Genomic DNA, 16135 nt, shown 5'->3' with positions numbered 1-16135 from the left:
TAAAGCTAAAAAAAACATATTTGAAACAAAATTTTGACAAACAAGATGTACAAAAATACTAAAATTTGGATGAATTTGTAACAAAATTTTGAAATCAACGCCAAAAGTGTAGCTTGTGTACCAATTTTGTAAAAATTTAATATCTAGGCGAAAAGTGTAATTTTTCAAAGTTGGATGACCTGTTGACCGGGCAAAATGATCAAAATGAATATAATTTTTCCTTTTTAGGACTTAATTGGCTAGAAAAAAAAAAAGATAAATATTAAATCAATTATGTAGTATAAACATAAGTACGTTAGTAGACTATGTGTAAAACCCGTGTATTACACGGGTTGATTAAATAAAAGATTAAATATTAAGTATTTTTTTAAATAAAATTTTGAAATAAGAAAAGAAGAAACCTATTAATCATAATTTTATGATATTTATTACATTTAATACTTTACATATATAAATATAAAAATATTATGTGGCTTTTTAATTTAAAATTTGAAAAAACCTAGAAATTGACATTTAGATATTATTTATTTCAAAAATATAATAAAATGACAAGTGTTAAAACTTATTACACCTAGTATTAACATATTTATATGTAAGGAAATCAACTATAATAAATAAAGATTCATTTTGTCATATGTATTAAATGGTTTTATTTTAAAAAAAAAATTTAAATACAAAAACTCTAAACATTTGAAAAAATTTGAATTTATAAGATATATAAACAAAGGAAACTAATGAAGTTTTAATTTATAAATGTTAAAATTACAAGGAAAATGAATTATTAAAATTAATATGCATTTATTATTAAATTTAAAATTATGTGTGAATTTAATAAATAAATAAATAAATTAAAAAAAAAAAAAAAAAAAAAAAAAAAAAAAAAAAAACACCATAAAATGCCATATGGAAAAAATTTAATTGAAATTCTTGTAAACCTCATTTAGCTTTACTATCGTATTAGTATTATATGATGGACATATTCAAATTGTTTAAAACTTGTGATCACATTTAGGGATGAAAAAAAAAAACTAATGTAATGCTAACGTTGAAGAGAAACATTTTTAGCCGATACGGATGTTACGGGTGAAAGAAATTATCATTTTGGTTTTAGCATACTCTTCAATCAAAACACACCATGTAACCATGCACATTCATATAACCACTTGCATATATGAAAAAAAAAAATATCTCGAACTTGAATATTAAGGTTTCTTGATTAAACATAAGTTCCTATACCAATACTTATCCGATTACCCGAATTAAAACTCAATATTTATCAAGCATTTATAGCTTGACTTCGGCTTTAGCCCCTTGTAATTGCCTCTTCACTAACGCGGTATAAATACCATCTTTGCTTAAAAGATCATCATGAGTCCCTTGTTCAACTATCTTCCCATCCGATACAACCGCAACCGTGTCCGCACTTTGTACTGTCGAAAGCCTATGCGCTATCACCAACACCGTCCTTCCCTTCATTAAAGATTCCATCGCATCCTACCCCCCAAAAAAAATAGTTTAATTCATGTCGAAATAACCACAAATGTTTATGCGAAAAAGGTTATTATTTATTCCAGCAACCCTAAGCTGGCCCACAATGACACAGCATCATCATGTGAGATGTAAATCAGATACACAGCAATCGACCAGTATTATGCTAGGTGGTTGGCATAAGGGGTCATGGCCCACAAGTAGCTCAATCCACAAGGTTATATTTGTGATTATTCGTGTACAGTCTGTTAGGTGGCTGACATAAAGCGCTGGGCCCACAAGGAGCCCAATACATACTGGATTTAATTATTAAAACTCTTCGCACTGGTGTTGCTGAGACTCGAACCCTTGTCGGTATATGCAAAAATACAAAAATAAAATAAAAAATTTTACCTGAACCAAGTACTCGCTTTCTGCATCCAAAGCACTAGTGGCTTCATCTAAAAGAAGGATTTTAGGGTTCATCAAAAGAGCTCTTGCTATGGCTACTCTTTGTTTTTGACCTCCCGAAAGTCTCACTCCTCTTTCTCCAACAAAAGTTTTATATTTTTCGGGGAATTTCGATATAAAATCGTGCGCGTTTGCCATTTTCTGTTCAAATAAAAAATCAAAGGTTTTAACAACAATAAGAATTAAATTTACTAATAATTAGTGTTTTTACTTTTTTACACTTACAGCTGCTTTTTCCACTTCTTCCTCACTTGCTTTTCCATTAAGTCCATAAGCGATGTTCTCTTCAATTGAACAATTGAAGAGTGTAGGTTCCTGACTCACTATGCTTATCTGTGTTTTCAAAGATACGAATTGTTGATTATGTTGAATCTTGAAAATAAGTGGGGAGTTTACAATTTTACCCTTTTGTGTAGATGTTCATGTGATATGTCTACTAGAGGAACCCCATTAATCAAAACTCTTCCTTTCACAGGATCATAAAATCTTTCAATCAAATTCGCTATGGTGGTCTGCAAACAAATAAATAACGTTTCTTGAGATTCATGAATTGAGGGTAAAAAGGGAATTTAAAATTTTCCATTTTACTAATTAAATTTTAGTCTGATTATTACCTTTCCACCACCACTAGGACCAACAAGTGCAACTTTTGAACCAGGGTGAAGTTTCAAATTTATACCCTGAAATTTAAAAAAAAATGTAAATTATTTAGTATTTTAAATTTTAATTATAATTTAACATTTTTTTTCGTGCTTTATAATTTACCTCAAGCACCATATGACGTGGACGAGAAGGGTAAGAAAACCAAACATCATCCAACTCCACTTCTGCATCTCCATCACTACAATGAAAAATTACAATCAATAACTAATAAAAGATATATATAAACGAATGAAATTACGAAACTAACCCCATAGGACACTTCTTTCCAGATTCAGGCATTGAAGAAACTCGATCCAGAAGCTGAAAAACTCTCCTACTTGCTCCAGCAGCTTTCATTGCCACTGTGTAAATACTAGACAACCCAGACACAGATGATCCAACTGCAACCAAATAACCAAATTCATTGATCTTTCATAAACCATAAAAGGGTATTTATGTAATTATTGAAATAAGTACCTGTGAGGCTATAAAGAATGAAGGAAGTAAGAGCTCCTGGAGTCATAGAGCCTGCTATTGTTAAATGAGCTCCATATATCACTACTATGATAACTGATAGTGTTGATGCTGCATTCAAACCTCCAAAAAACAAACCTACCACTTTCTGCAACCAAAAAACAATAAAAAAAAAATAAGTTTTTTTTTTTTTTTTCTTTTTATGATTTATTGTGTGTTGAAAAGATATAAGGTACTTACAGCATACTGAAGTCCAAGTTTTAATGTCTCATCAACTTTCTCAGAGTAACGTGAAATCTCAAAACTTTCTTGTGCAAAAGATCTCACAGTACGTACAGCACCAAAAGATTCCTACAAATTTATATAAAAAAAATTAAATTTATAAAAATTTTCTTTTTGGAATGTTGTCATTCATACTTTGGTTACAAAAGAATGTTGGATGTGATAGTATTATAACAAAATATGGGAGTCTTAGTTGGAGTTATAATCACACATTTGTAACTTTTGTAACAAGTAGGGGTAAAATGGTCAATACACACACCTCAGCAATTGAGGAAGCAACAGCTGCAGCAGCTTGAGTTTTGTGGGAAACTTCACGAAGATAACGTCCAACTTGGCGAACAGCAATTGAAATGAGAGGAACAACAACCAAAGCCAATACTAATAACAAGAAAAAGATGATTAATTTATATGTTAAAAAAAGAATTTATTTTTTACTTAATATTGGTTTTAATCTTACATGTTAGCTTCCATGATGTGGTAAACATGAAACCAATACCAATAAATGCAGTGGAAAGATTCCTTAAAATTTCAGAGACATTTGAAGTTGCAGCATTTTTAATGATTTGGGTATCCTCAGAAAGTCTACTAAGAAGTTCCCCTGTTCTTGTAACATCAAAGAAAGCTATTTCCTGAAAAAGGGTAAGTGAATCTTGAGTTTTGACAAAAAGGGTAGAAAAGACATTTTCTTTTTGAAAAAGGGAGTGGTTTTTACTTGATTAATAAGGTGGGTGAAAAGATTCTTTCTTAATGCAGCAACGATTCTTTCACTTGCTGAAGAAAATAACCATGCTCGACATGCTGTGCAGACTGAACTGAAAACAGGAAATGATCAAATGATCAAATGAGTCAAAGTTGAGTTGACTTTAGTTTAAAGAAAATGGAGGAATTGTGGTTTTTGAAATTTTTTTATTTTCATACCCAATTATGACAATAAGAAGGATTCCTAGTATGGTTCTGTTGACTAAGCTTACTGCTTCACTTTTTTGTTCAGGTGTTTGGAGATCTCCTGAAACAATATCAATTATTGTCCCACCAAATCTTGGCTGAAATTTAATAAATAAATAAAAGATTATTATTCTTGAAAATAAAATTATATTGAGGGAGATGAAAAGATGTAGACATACAATCAGGATACTTGATGTGGATGCAATCAACAAAGCTATAGTACCAATGATCAATCTTCCTGCCTCTGGTTTTGCCTGTTAAATAATTAATTAACAGCTTAACATTTTCAGACACAAAATATAATTCAGCATTTGAAAGTGACAAAATGATGAAAATTGAAATACCATATACTCACCAGAGAGAGCACTCTGAAAAAACTCACATTTGCAGCCTGTTGGGTTTTCATAAACGAAGTTAGAAAGGCTTAACATGAGTTTTTCACTTAGGCATTATGTCAAACAGTTGGGGGGTGTAAACTGGAAGTAGAAAGAAACAGTAAATTACCGGCACTGCATCTCCAAGCTCAAGATCATTCTGCTCACCGTTTGCCAATGGATCGTTTCTCATCAAACCCTGAAATTAACCACCAAAATTAAAGAGTATAAACCCACATAAAATCGTAATAAGATACTTCCCCGATAACTAAAACATACCCAAAATCATATTCATACGAATCAAGTAATGGACACGCATAAACACACATTATGCCTCAAAAATTTAAGATTTCAATGATGTAACCATAACAGTACAGAACGATTCATAGGAGTCGTTGAATTTTAGTTCAAAAGGGTACGGAAATCTAAGTTGGCATACTAATTCAGAGTTCATGGAAACTTACATTCCTATTAAGCAACGGAGTTCTCTCGCCTCTCATACCATGCATACCACCACCAGAAAATCTATCCATCACTGCAAGAATTATCACTCAAGGTCGATATTACAAGATTCAGTCGACGTATCAATCTCTAATTCAACAGTTCCGATAAGAGATTCTACGTATCAGAGTGAATCATTCGAACCCATCACAACAAAAGAAAGTTTGAATTTTGTTTCGAATTCTTGCTCTAAATTCGAAATGGGTAGTTAGAAAGAGCGTGTATATATACACTCCAACACTATCTTTAGAATGTGTGGTTATAGTTTCTGTCGTTACATGAATGATTTGGTTATAGTCCGAATGGAATCTTATTTGTTCGTGTCGATTGACGTCATTAGTTACGTTAATAGGTATTGTACGTGGATCTCATCCCATCAAATCATTGGAGACATAATCCCACAGTCGGTGCTTTTAAACCTTAAATAGAAAGATTTGAATTACTTGGAGAAAAACCAACTATTCACATGTGTAAAATTGATTTTCTTTTTCTTATATATTAGATTATGACCTGCGTTAAACGCAGAAAACACATAAATAAAATACAAATTTATATAGATATTACAAAATAGTTATAAAAAAAAGTAGGATTATTGGTATTATTGAAATGTATAGAAATTACACTAAAATAGGTAAATATATATAGCGTTGAAGGACCTCTTTATAGACAACACTTTTTGTTTTATTAGTTCAATGACTTTGTTTGTCACATATAAGTACCTTCAAACATTTTTTACTTGTGACACGGAAAACAACTATATATAGTCAACCATGCGTGAAAATAGGTGTACACAAGTATAATCCAACATTTAACAATGTACTTTCAAAATACATTGTTATTTTATGGCTATATTGCGAAATATAACTGTTTATTTAAAAAAAATAGCAACTTATTTATGTTCCTTCAAAATGAGTCACATAAAACCCCCCCACAATATTAAATATAAAGAAACTATAACCAATAAATCTGCAACGAAGCTAATCATCTCCCTCCACTTCATCTCTAATATCAGATCTTTTTTTCCTTAATCTGAGTTATTGTCACCATCATCGACAATGTTAAGATTCATTGATGGCTTCTTTTTTATTTTAGGGATAATATGACAAAAAATCATTTATCAGGTCCATCATTTATGTTTATATCTTCGTTTTTTTTTTGTTGATTTTGATATGTCTTCTTCGGTTTACTACCATCTTTTTTTTTCAGGCTCCTTTTTTTATGAAATAACATTTGTTTTGTGAAATTCTTTCTATGGTTTTGAGTATGTGTAGGTATGTTGATTTTTTTTGAAGTAAAGAAAGTAGGGTTTTTCTTCGATGTTGGTTCCTAGGTTTGGTTCTTATTTTTTGTGATTTCTCATAATCCATTGCGTTTTATTTTCCATCTTTATCTACAATCTTTATGTATAGAACACTTTATTCATATAGTCTTTCACTATAGAGTTTAATGAAGGAAAAAAGAAACACCCTTTTAGTTTTATTTACTTTGCAAATTATCGAGCCTCCATGTAAAGCTTACAACATAATGAAAAAAACAAAAAACCCTTATTAGGTAAATGTCAATTACGATTCTACCCCATTTCCTTTTGTAACAATTATCTCACTTCAAAACATCTACTTTTGTGTTTCAGCATATTATTGATAGCATGAAAGATCCAAGCATTGTTGCATTTTGGTTAATCACAATGCCTCAAATTATGGGAGAATTTAAATATGGTGATGAGGTCAAACATAAAATATGGTGGTAATACAAGGTTCTTTTATTTCTTATTTATTTATTTACTTATTTTTTTAATTCAACTTTATTACGAAATTAAATAACTTCTTTTGTTGATATTAGTGTTTCTTATTTAGAAAAATATGTGATATGATCAACTTCGTGATGCTATAGCAATGAGAAAACATGGATGAGCAGGAAGTGAGATAAATTTATACTTTATTAACTTCAATGAAAAGTTAATTAATTACAATTTTATTATTGAATTTGAAATACAACAGGGATTATATCAATGGATCCTGAACATGCAATAAATGATCCAGTGGTAATAAAGAACATTCCTTACTATAAAGCAAAGAGCAAATTAGGGGCAGAAGTGATGAAGCTCAATCTACCACCATGATGTCAAAAGGGGGGGGGGGATCAGTATAAACAAAAGTTTTTTCATTTATTCTTAGTGAATTACATATTTGGTCTATATGTTTAGTTGATTTTTTTGGTTTTGGTCCCTAAAAGAATCAGGTTGTAGTTTTTGGACCTTGTTTCACTGTTTCATAAAGCTTTTATGATTGCCTAAGTTAACAGCCTAACTATTAGTTTTTTTTTAAATCACCATTTTGCCTTTGAACCAAAACTAAAAAACATATATCATAACAACAAAATTTATATTTTTCTTTTCTTTTTTTTTCTTTTTTTTAGATTAGATTACATTTTTGGTTGTTGAGTATACCTGATTTTTTTTTCAAAAGGTTCTGAGGGGCGTTTTTGGTATTTCAGGGTCAAATGCTGACTCTAGTTGAGTGCACACTTCTATTATACCGTGCATTCTTACCTGCCCATGTATGGTACCGATTCTTTTTGAAAAAAGAATACAGGAGCCTATTTTCATCTTTCACAACATGCTTATATTTAACTTTAAAGCTCACATCAATTGTTGAGAAGGTATATTTCTTATTCTTATTCTGTTACTGTCGGAGACATAAACAAACTTTCTAATGAGTGCGTTCATGTCTTTTGTACAACCCGTCTGTTATATTATGTCATTTCATCTCTTGTCTTGTCTATTGATTTTTTACAAAGGTATACACAGACATGTAACATCATAATTTCATTATATATAACATCCAATTTTAACATTGAGTTTATTGTTTTCGAAAATAGAATCATAGTTACCGATTAAAAAGATGGAACCAAGAACCGAACACAACATCAAATTTTTTTTTTCAAAAACAACATTATACATCCAAATTATAACTATTCAACAAAGAACCATACGAATGAGTAAAAATATATAATTTCGAAAACAATATCAAACTTACAGATTAAAATGATTTAAGGAATAAATACATACATTTATTCGACTAATCAGACTGGTGGGAAGGTTGAAGTTTTTTTGCATTTGTTTTCTACGTGGGAATTATGACATAATGTTTGTGTAAATCGATTATTAAAAAGGTTTGAAATATATATATACAAGTCAATATGATGAAAATTAGTAGGTAATCAATTGAAATCTCATTTAAACTTAAAATAGAAGATATCATGCTTGAAAGTGTATTGGTTCATAAAAATATCCGAAACTTTTGAAATTTGAAATCAATAGTTTCTGAGATTTCAACATATAATGTATTTGGAAAGCAATTTTGAATGGAAATAGAGCCTAAATTTAAGGTTTACATTAATAAGGAACCAATTTTGTAGTTGTAAGTTTGGAAAGAATTCAAGTATCATTTTTATTCAATTCCTACATTTAATTTCCTAATACAACGGATTGACTTCTTGTTTGATCAAGGTGACGTAAGCAAATTGATCTAAGGGTGTAAAACCTATAAAGAAAACACAATCAACGGTCCAGATTGTTTTAGATGATGTCGTAAGGTTTCTCTTTTAATAATATTTAGAGATTTGTTTTCTACGTGGGAATTATGACATAATGTTTGTGTAAATCGATTATTAAAAAGGTTTGAAATATATATATAAAAGTCAATATGATGAAAATTAGCAGGTAATCAATTGAAATCTCATTTAAACTTAAAATAGAAGATATCATGCTTGAAAGTGTATTGGTTCATAAAAATATCCGAAACTTTTGAAATTTGCAATTAATAGTTTCCGAGATTTCAACATATAATATAATTTGGAAAACAATTTTGAATGGAAATAGAACCTAAATTTAAGGTTTACATTAATAAGGAACCAATTTTGTGGTTGTAAGTTTGGAAAGAAATCAAGTATCATTTTCATTCAATTCCTATATTTAATTTTCTAATATAATAGGTTGACTTCTTGTTTGATCAAGGTGACGTAAGCAAATTGATCTAAGGGTGAAAAACCTATAAAGAAAACACAATCAACGGTCCAGATTGTTTTAGATGATGTCATAAGGTTTCTCTTTTAATAATATTTAGAGATTATATTGAATCAAATGACTAAATCTATTCAATAAACATGATTTTTATTTCAATAACTCGTATTATATGTTAAGTCTTTGATTTGGAAATGGGATGATGATCTAAAGAGGTTGATCAATTATTTTTCATGTACATCATAAGTTCTCAATCTTAATTTAAGATATTGTATGTATAAGCTTATTTCACATCATTTTTATTTCAATAACTCGTATTATATGTTAGTCTTATACTATGTCATTTAGATCATAGCTTTGCACTTTCGTGCATTCTTTTCAATCAAAATCGAGAATATTGTTAAAATGGAAAAAGGAAAGATAGGTCATGTCTTCCTCCTCTTACCATTTTCAACATAAATACACGGTGTACACTCTTAATATCATTGTAATTGTGACCTACCTTCTCGAATTAGGACATCTTGGACAAAAATTAAAATTTCAATATATACAAGTTTTTTATATATCGATAACTAATAATTAATTAGTGGTCACAATACAAAGAGTAAGAAGGCAAACGGGTAACAAGTTACGCTGCTAAATCTTTTTGTATGATAAAACTAATTCTTTTAAAGACTACATCCTATAAATCTAGGGGACATAACAATGATATGCATGATCTATTGTACCCTAGTAAAAAGCTTCACAACATTCGGGGGCTCAGGGCGAGGAAACCAAACGTATCAAATGCAAATGATACGAACATGTGTTCATTTTCTATGCACGACTTCTCATGTTTCATGACTTTGCATTTAACAACTTTTAAAGTAGTATGTCCTGCCTTGAAACCCTCATCCCTCAAGCCCACTAGAAGGGATGCTCCAATTTGTCAAAATTCTATGGTAAGCGTTTTTTTTTTCTCGAATTAGTTCAAAGCAAGATGCTTTGAACTAAAAGTTGCACCTTTGGAAAATGACATGAACATGTACAAGACCACGATGTTGGTTCCTGCAATCTTAAGTTCAAAACCGCATGGCTTCCATTTCTTTCTTTATCCTATTCAACTCGATATGAAGATAAAAAAAAAACAATTTTATTATGCCTTGCATTTGGAAGTTTGGGATTAATCGATTCCCAAAATAGAATATTATTTTATTGGATTCTACTTAAAAGTTAACAAACAAAATAGTACATAACATTTATCGCTTCGGTTAACAAGGATCCAAAAAACACTTATAATAGAATTAGATCACCCCATAAACCTTCATGTAAGGTTATCTTCTATCAAGTATTCCTAATTTGAAGAACGAGGGTTTTAATTTGGTGAACAATTATAGTTATATTGATTAGGGGGCGCGAGTCTTATTCTTAATTTATATATTGTTGGGAATGTTAATGGAATAAGCAAGTTGACTAGTTTCCATTATCCCATATTGGTTGGGAAAGAAACATTTAGTGAGTTTATAATGCTTAGTTCTTGATAGGCGTTTAAAGGCGTAGTGGATCAAGGGATGTGCTAAACTTACACACACACATTTAGCCTAGCCTATCACTAATTCTAAATTAAATCCTGGGGTCTGTTGCTTACAGCCGATAAAAGCGCAGTAAAAACTTTTAAGGATAGGAGTCAGATCCGTGCAGATTTCTACAAATCGAGATCAACTACAAACAAGTCGGTTTTACTTTATTGTTTCACATTTAAATGTGTCCAATAACAGGACAGTTTGTATCTACTATTTTCCTATAATTAGATCTGATCGCGAATGATCAATCTGATTTCTGGATGAAAATTGATAACAATAATAATATAATTGGATTTATTATCTTGAGACATCTCAACATTTAATCTTCTATATTAATCATTGGTTGGTTGTGAAAAGTTTTGGATATTTAATCATAACTATTATTTGTTCATTCGTTTGTTTGTCTATTCTAAATAATTCGTTATTAGTTCCTAATAGTAATTATCAGATTGTTTAAGTATCAAGTTAGAATTCAACATATCTAAAGTCTATTTCTATAATCTATATTGATAATTTTAAAATATATGTATACTTAAGCCACAATCACAAGGATATTGACAATGTACCTCTATATTTGAGGTTGATGGGTAAAAGAAAGAATAAATTTCCTACTTTAATTGATATAATAGCAACATTGGCTATCTAGGTTGAAAATAATGACTTAAGTTATCAAAGATCTTCGTCTTTGTATGTTTAACAGTTTCGAAATTGTATTGTTCCAAAAAGACTAGATGGTTCTCATGGACTTTTTATAATGTTTATGTCAAGACTTCTCCTTTGAAGCGCATTAAGCTTCAGTTTGTTTGACCAAAAATTCAAATATGCAGATATGTTAAGAGATTGGACATTAACATCCTACCGCCAAGCAATTATACTCCAAATAGAATTAGCAATTGTGCAAATAATTAATAAATGATCACCGGTCTATGCTGTCAAATTACACATAGGAAAACCCATTTAATCAACATCAATCCTTTTTGATGTGTTGTTCATTATATATATATATATATATATATATATATATATATATATATATATATATATATATATATGATCAAAGTTTTAAATTTATAAAACTGATATTATCACAACTAGACTGTAATATACTAGGAGGTGTAACTAATGGTGTGTAGTAGTATAGTTGAAGTAAGATCAGGTATCAAATACAAGAGGAATAACATGATTTCGAACCATAAAATTAAACAATTATTGGCGGTTTTGTTAAAAATAAATTAAACTCAAATTTAACTAACAAACTAAGCTAGGAAGTTGATTCAAGCAATATTTTAAAGTACTTTCACTTAGATCTTGAATTCCCCTCTTTTCTTACGATTGATTTATTAGAAGTGCAATGATATTATATTGTTAATTACCTATTTCTATAATGATTAGTTATCTTGGTATGATTATTTAACTATTAATTATGAGAACAGCTAACATAATGATCATGCAATTAACTATTTAAATAACTAATTAAATGTTTGGATTATGAAAGATTAGATCTAGTTATTAACATTAATGGTCATGAATATTATTCAGATTGATCCTTTAGCCTATATAAAAATCAGTTGTATGTAATAAAAATCGAAACTTTAATACATAAAGATTTACGATGCATGGGTTAGTCTGTTACTCCTTCCCCGTTGTACGCAACAGGTGTTTAGTCCCAAGAATAGACAAGAATATAGGTCTAGGAATAGAAAATCCTTACGAAAAAGTTCTATCTTGAAGGACTTGGCTACATGGGGGAAAGAGGATGGTATCAACACATTAGTAAAAAACATGTTAGGCAGTACCGAGGTGGGGTCCAAGGGACTAAGTGGAGACATCATTCAGGCGAAGTCAACATCAAGTAACACCAACATCAGGCAATGTCTCCGTAAGGTTGCAGATGGACATTTTACTACAACAGTAAAAGTGTTATGCTCAGTTACATCCCAAAAATTCAACAAATTTAAAACTTTTCAAAACAACCCGTTTATTAATGGAAGTGATACAAAACCATTGTTTTCAAAATATTATTTAAAATTAGAGACTCCCAATATCAAATCAATCGAAAACCAAAGATGTGTACGGTCACGTCTTCGTCTTGCCATGGTCCACTGAAGTACCTGAAACCATAACCACAATTATAAGCATGAAATTTTGAGAGTTTACCCAAAATACCACCACACAAATAGATAACATATACAAACAAGCATGCTCAAATACTCATGCCCAACCCAATCAGCCTCGGTCTGGAATACCATGCATGTCTACGATGGGCCCAGTCATCCTTAGGATGGATTACCCTTGTATCATAAGCATGTTTGTCCAATCAGCCATCGGGTTGGAATACCATACATGTCGAGTCCAATCAACCATCGCATTGGAATACCTCAGGCCTATTGACCGATGCACAATGTAATCCAGTGTCACCATATACCATACAATCATGTCGGTTTAATCAATCATCGGGTTGGAATGCCAATATACAAGGGATCCAGTCGTCCTCGGGATGGAATACCCTTAGGCCCAACCAACCATTAGGTTAGAATACCCCCGGTCTGTTGGCTCACACACATAGCAGTAAAACCTCAACCACCAACCAACATATAACCAGTCAACAGACAATCTGGTAGATATACAGATCGCTAAGCATAGCATCATTCTATATACCAGGATACCGATCTAACATATCTTTACAGCATAATAACATACTATCACATGACAAGATATCTAATCCAATGGGCTGGCCTTGGTGCCTTCGACCCGTAAGTACAGTGAGGAAAACTCACCTCTCGTTTTGATCCATAGTTGATGAGGTCCCGACTTTGAATCTCAACTCCAACCGATACATATCCATCCAAGTGACCAATCACAACCAAAATCCCAAAATACCCTTGGGGTCAAACTTGGTCAAAGTCCATAAGTCAACTGAGTCAACCTAGCCGAGTCAACCCAACTGAGTCAGCTCGACCGAGTCAACCCAGACTTCGTATGTGGAGCGTACTCTGGAGGTACGCTAGGCGTACATGCAGCCTCGCAGTTTACCACCATCTGGGTGGTTGACCTCGTACATAAGGCATACCCTTGCAAGTCCAAAATTTCCATTAAGAACTTAATGGCTTAATCTCTTACGTCTAACTTCAGATCCATGGCTAAAATACTCTTAGGAGTCATAAAGTCTCCGACTTTATGACCTAGCATGTCAAATAAAACACAAGGTCTTATTCCATTAAGACCTTCTAAATGATGCATGAAGCTCAACTAGCTATTTAGAACCCATTTTTATGACTTAAGATCCTCCTAGGGTCTGAAAGGAAAACTCAAAGGTCAAGAACATGCCATATTCAAGATCTAACATTTTGGGACCAAAAAGCTCCATAAAGACTCCCAAATCTAGATCTATATGCTAGAGGAATAAAGTTGCAAGCTTTTTACCTTAGAATGGTTGCAAATGAAGTAAAAGTCCCAGATCCAAGTGTTCCACTCCTTCAAGATGAGATTGGCTTCCTTCCTTCTTCTTCTAAGGCACCAAAAAAACACTTCTAAGCTTGAAAAGGCTCTTCAATGTGAAACTAGGGTTGCACAAACATCTGAGAGGGATGGAGGCAGTTAAGGTGGATGAAATGAGGCCACAATAGTTCTTAAATACAAGACACACCCTAAAAATTAGGGTTTCCTTAACTAGCAAGTACGCCCAACGTACACTAATGTATTCCCAGCATACTAGGGTGTTCCATAGTACGCTCAGCATACACCACATACGCATGGTGATATGTACATATATATATATATATATATATATATATATAGTTTTAAATCATATCTTAATATTTCTAGTCATTTTTATGCCCTTTATAGAAAAAAAAAGATACTTAATTTGTTATATATTGTGTTGTAGGGGTAAAAGACATGCTAAAGGAAGCTGGAAGCTGGAAGCTAGGAATTTGGATCAAGTCTTAAAATGAAGAAAAATACACTCTCTAGTCGTGGTGACATTTCCACGACGTGGTGTTTTGGACTGTCCTGATGGATCTAGAAGACTTGTTGAATACAAGATAACCACGAAGGCCATAATATGGTGGACTTACCACGAAGTGGTGATCTGTTTTCGGGAAATTATAAATAAAAGTCATTCTCCTCCGAAATTGTAACTTTTACTGGAAGCTACTGTCGATTTTTTAAGGCCAGGTATCTGTTTTGAAGCTTGGAATTGAGGAAGTCAATCATAGCTTGGGAATTGAGAGCATTAAGGAAAATACAACCCTTATTTACAATTTTCTACTTTAGTTTAATCATGTTTGTTACAATGAATCTCGTTTTTTGCTGAGTTTGATTGCTAAAACCATGGGCCAAAACCCTATGACTTTCGTTTAGTGTAGGTTTGCTTGACTTTTTATGGCTTGATTTATGGTTAGGATTAAGTTTTATTGGTTATTTGTTACTTTATCTTATTAAAGAACCTTCTATGCTTATGAGAACTACTTTTTCTATTTATTGCTGAGTTTGATCTAGACTGCATGACCATCTTTCTTAACTGAACTTGAAACTTATGATATTTGTGAATTGGAAAAATTGTAGGACTAGTGTTTTGACCAAAACCTAGGTTTAAATAGAAAAGTGGGTAAATAATTGTAGGAGCTAATATATGATGACCAACCATATATTGAATTGAATCAATAAACCAATTTGATCAATCCATTATAAGTCTAATTTAACTCGAATTGAACACTAGTAAACTTGTTAGTTTATCCGTCTGATCATCGTATGAATGAACTTGTTTGCTTAAGGATTAAGCTAGTGAACATTAACTTGGTTATCTTAGGAATCATTAACCAATGAAACACTAATCCATTGCACTTCCATAAACCAACCATAATAGCAAGTAAATCGAAGCTAAACGAAAGTCTCTCAATTACCTTGGTTTAAATCGTCTTTTGTGTTTCTTGCTTTTAGTTTTCATATTTGCCTTAATAGTTGATAGTTGGTTAGTTTAGTTAATTAAGTTTCTAGTCTTACAAAACTAGAGAAAACACCTTTTTTGAATTAAATAGAAATTTAGTTAGTAGATAAGAATTAGCTAATCATCTTGTTCCCTATGTTCGATACCTGTCTATTATGCTATACTATTCTCAACAAGGTACATGCCCTTAGGTAATAATTAGTTACATTGGTAGGATTAACTAGTGCAGAATTATTTACGCATCACATGGCGTACTCCAAAGGACATAATTACAACAATACCACTAGGGCTCCTTTTGCACATTTTCTTGAACTTAGGGACCAAAATGCAATACATCTCAATTTAAGGATCAACAATGGAAGTACTTCAAAACCAAATGTTACAATTCTCCCCCACTTGAATTAGACTTCGTCCTTGAAGTCTGCTGTAGTAATTAGCCCAGGGTAGT

General features: G+C 31.5%; 1 protein-coding gene across 1 annotated transcript; it reads right to left on the bottom strand.

The window, feature by feature from the left end:
- Nucleotides 1-1138: 1138 nt before the first annotated feature.
- On the bottom strand, nucleotides 1139-5423 carry LOC111911281 (ABC transporter B family member 25). The gene is made up of 17 exons (XM_023907084.2): nucleotides 5120-5423; nucleotides 4786-4854; nucleotides 4637-4672; nucleotides 4461-4535; nucleotides 4255-4379; nucleotides 4049-4148; nucleotides 3794-3965; nucleotides 3596-3714; nucleotides 3295-3405; nucleotides 3058-3202; nucleotides 2849-2981; nucleotides 2704-2779; nucleotides 2553-2618; nucleotides 2343-2450; nucleotides 2164-2271; nucleotides 1882-2079; nucleotides 1139-1494 (listed from the first exon to the last, which is right to left on the bottom strand). The coding sequence occupies exons 1-17, from the start codon at nucleotides 5186-5188 to the stop codon at nucleotides 1285-1287; spliced, it is 1920 nt and encodes a 639-aa protein (XP_023762852.1). The 5' UTR covers nucleotides 5189-5423; the 3' UTR covers nucleotides 1139-1284.
- Between the last annotated feature and the right edge of the window lie 10712 nt (nucleotides 5424-16135).

Source organism: Lactuca sativa, chromosome 8 (assembly GCF_002870075.4).
Source record: "Lactuca sativa cultivar Salinas chromosome 8, Lsat_Salinas_v11, whole genome shotgun sequence".
NCBI classification, from domain to species: Eukaryota; Viridiplantae; Streptophyta; class Magnoliopsida; order Asterales; family Asteraceae; genus Lactuca; species Lactuca sativa.
The sequence above is the reverse complement of the archived record's forward strand: the minus strand, read 5'-3'. Positions and strand labels throughout refer to the sequence as shown.

Excerpts from the sequence above, each read along its gene's own strand:
- LOC111911281 (XM_023907084.2), bottom strand. The coding sequence starts at position 5,188 with ATGGATAGATTTTCTGGTGGTGGTATGCATGGTATGAGAGGCGAGAGA. Across the intron at positions 4,149-4,254 it reads CTTCTTATTGTCATAATTGG|TTCAGTCTGCACAGCATGTC; the intron begins GTATGAAAATAA and ends TCCTGTTTTCAG. Across the intron at positions 2,272-2,342 it reads ATGAACATCTACACAAAAGG|ATAAGCATAGTGAGTCAGGA; the intron begins GTAAAATTGTAA and ends TTGAAAACACAG.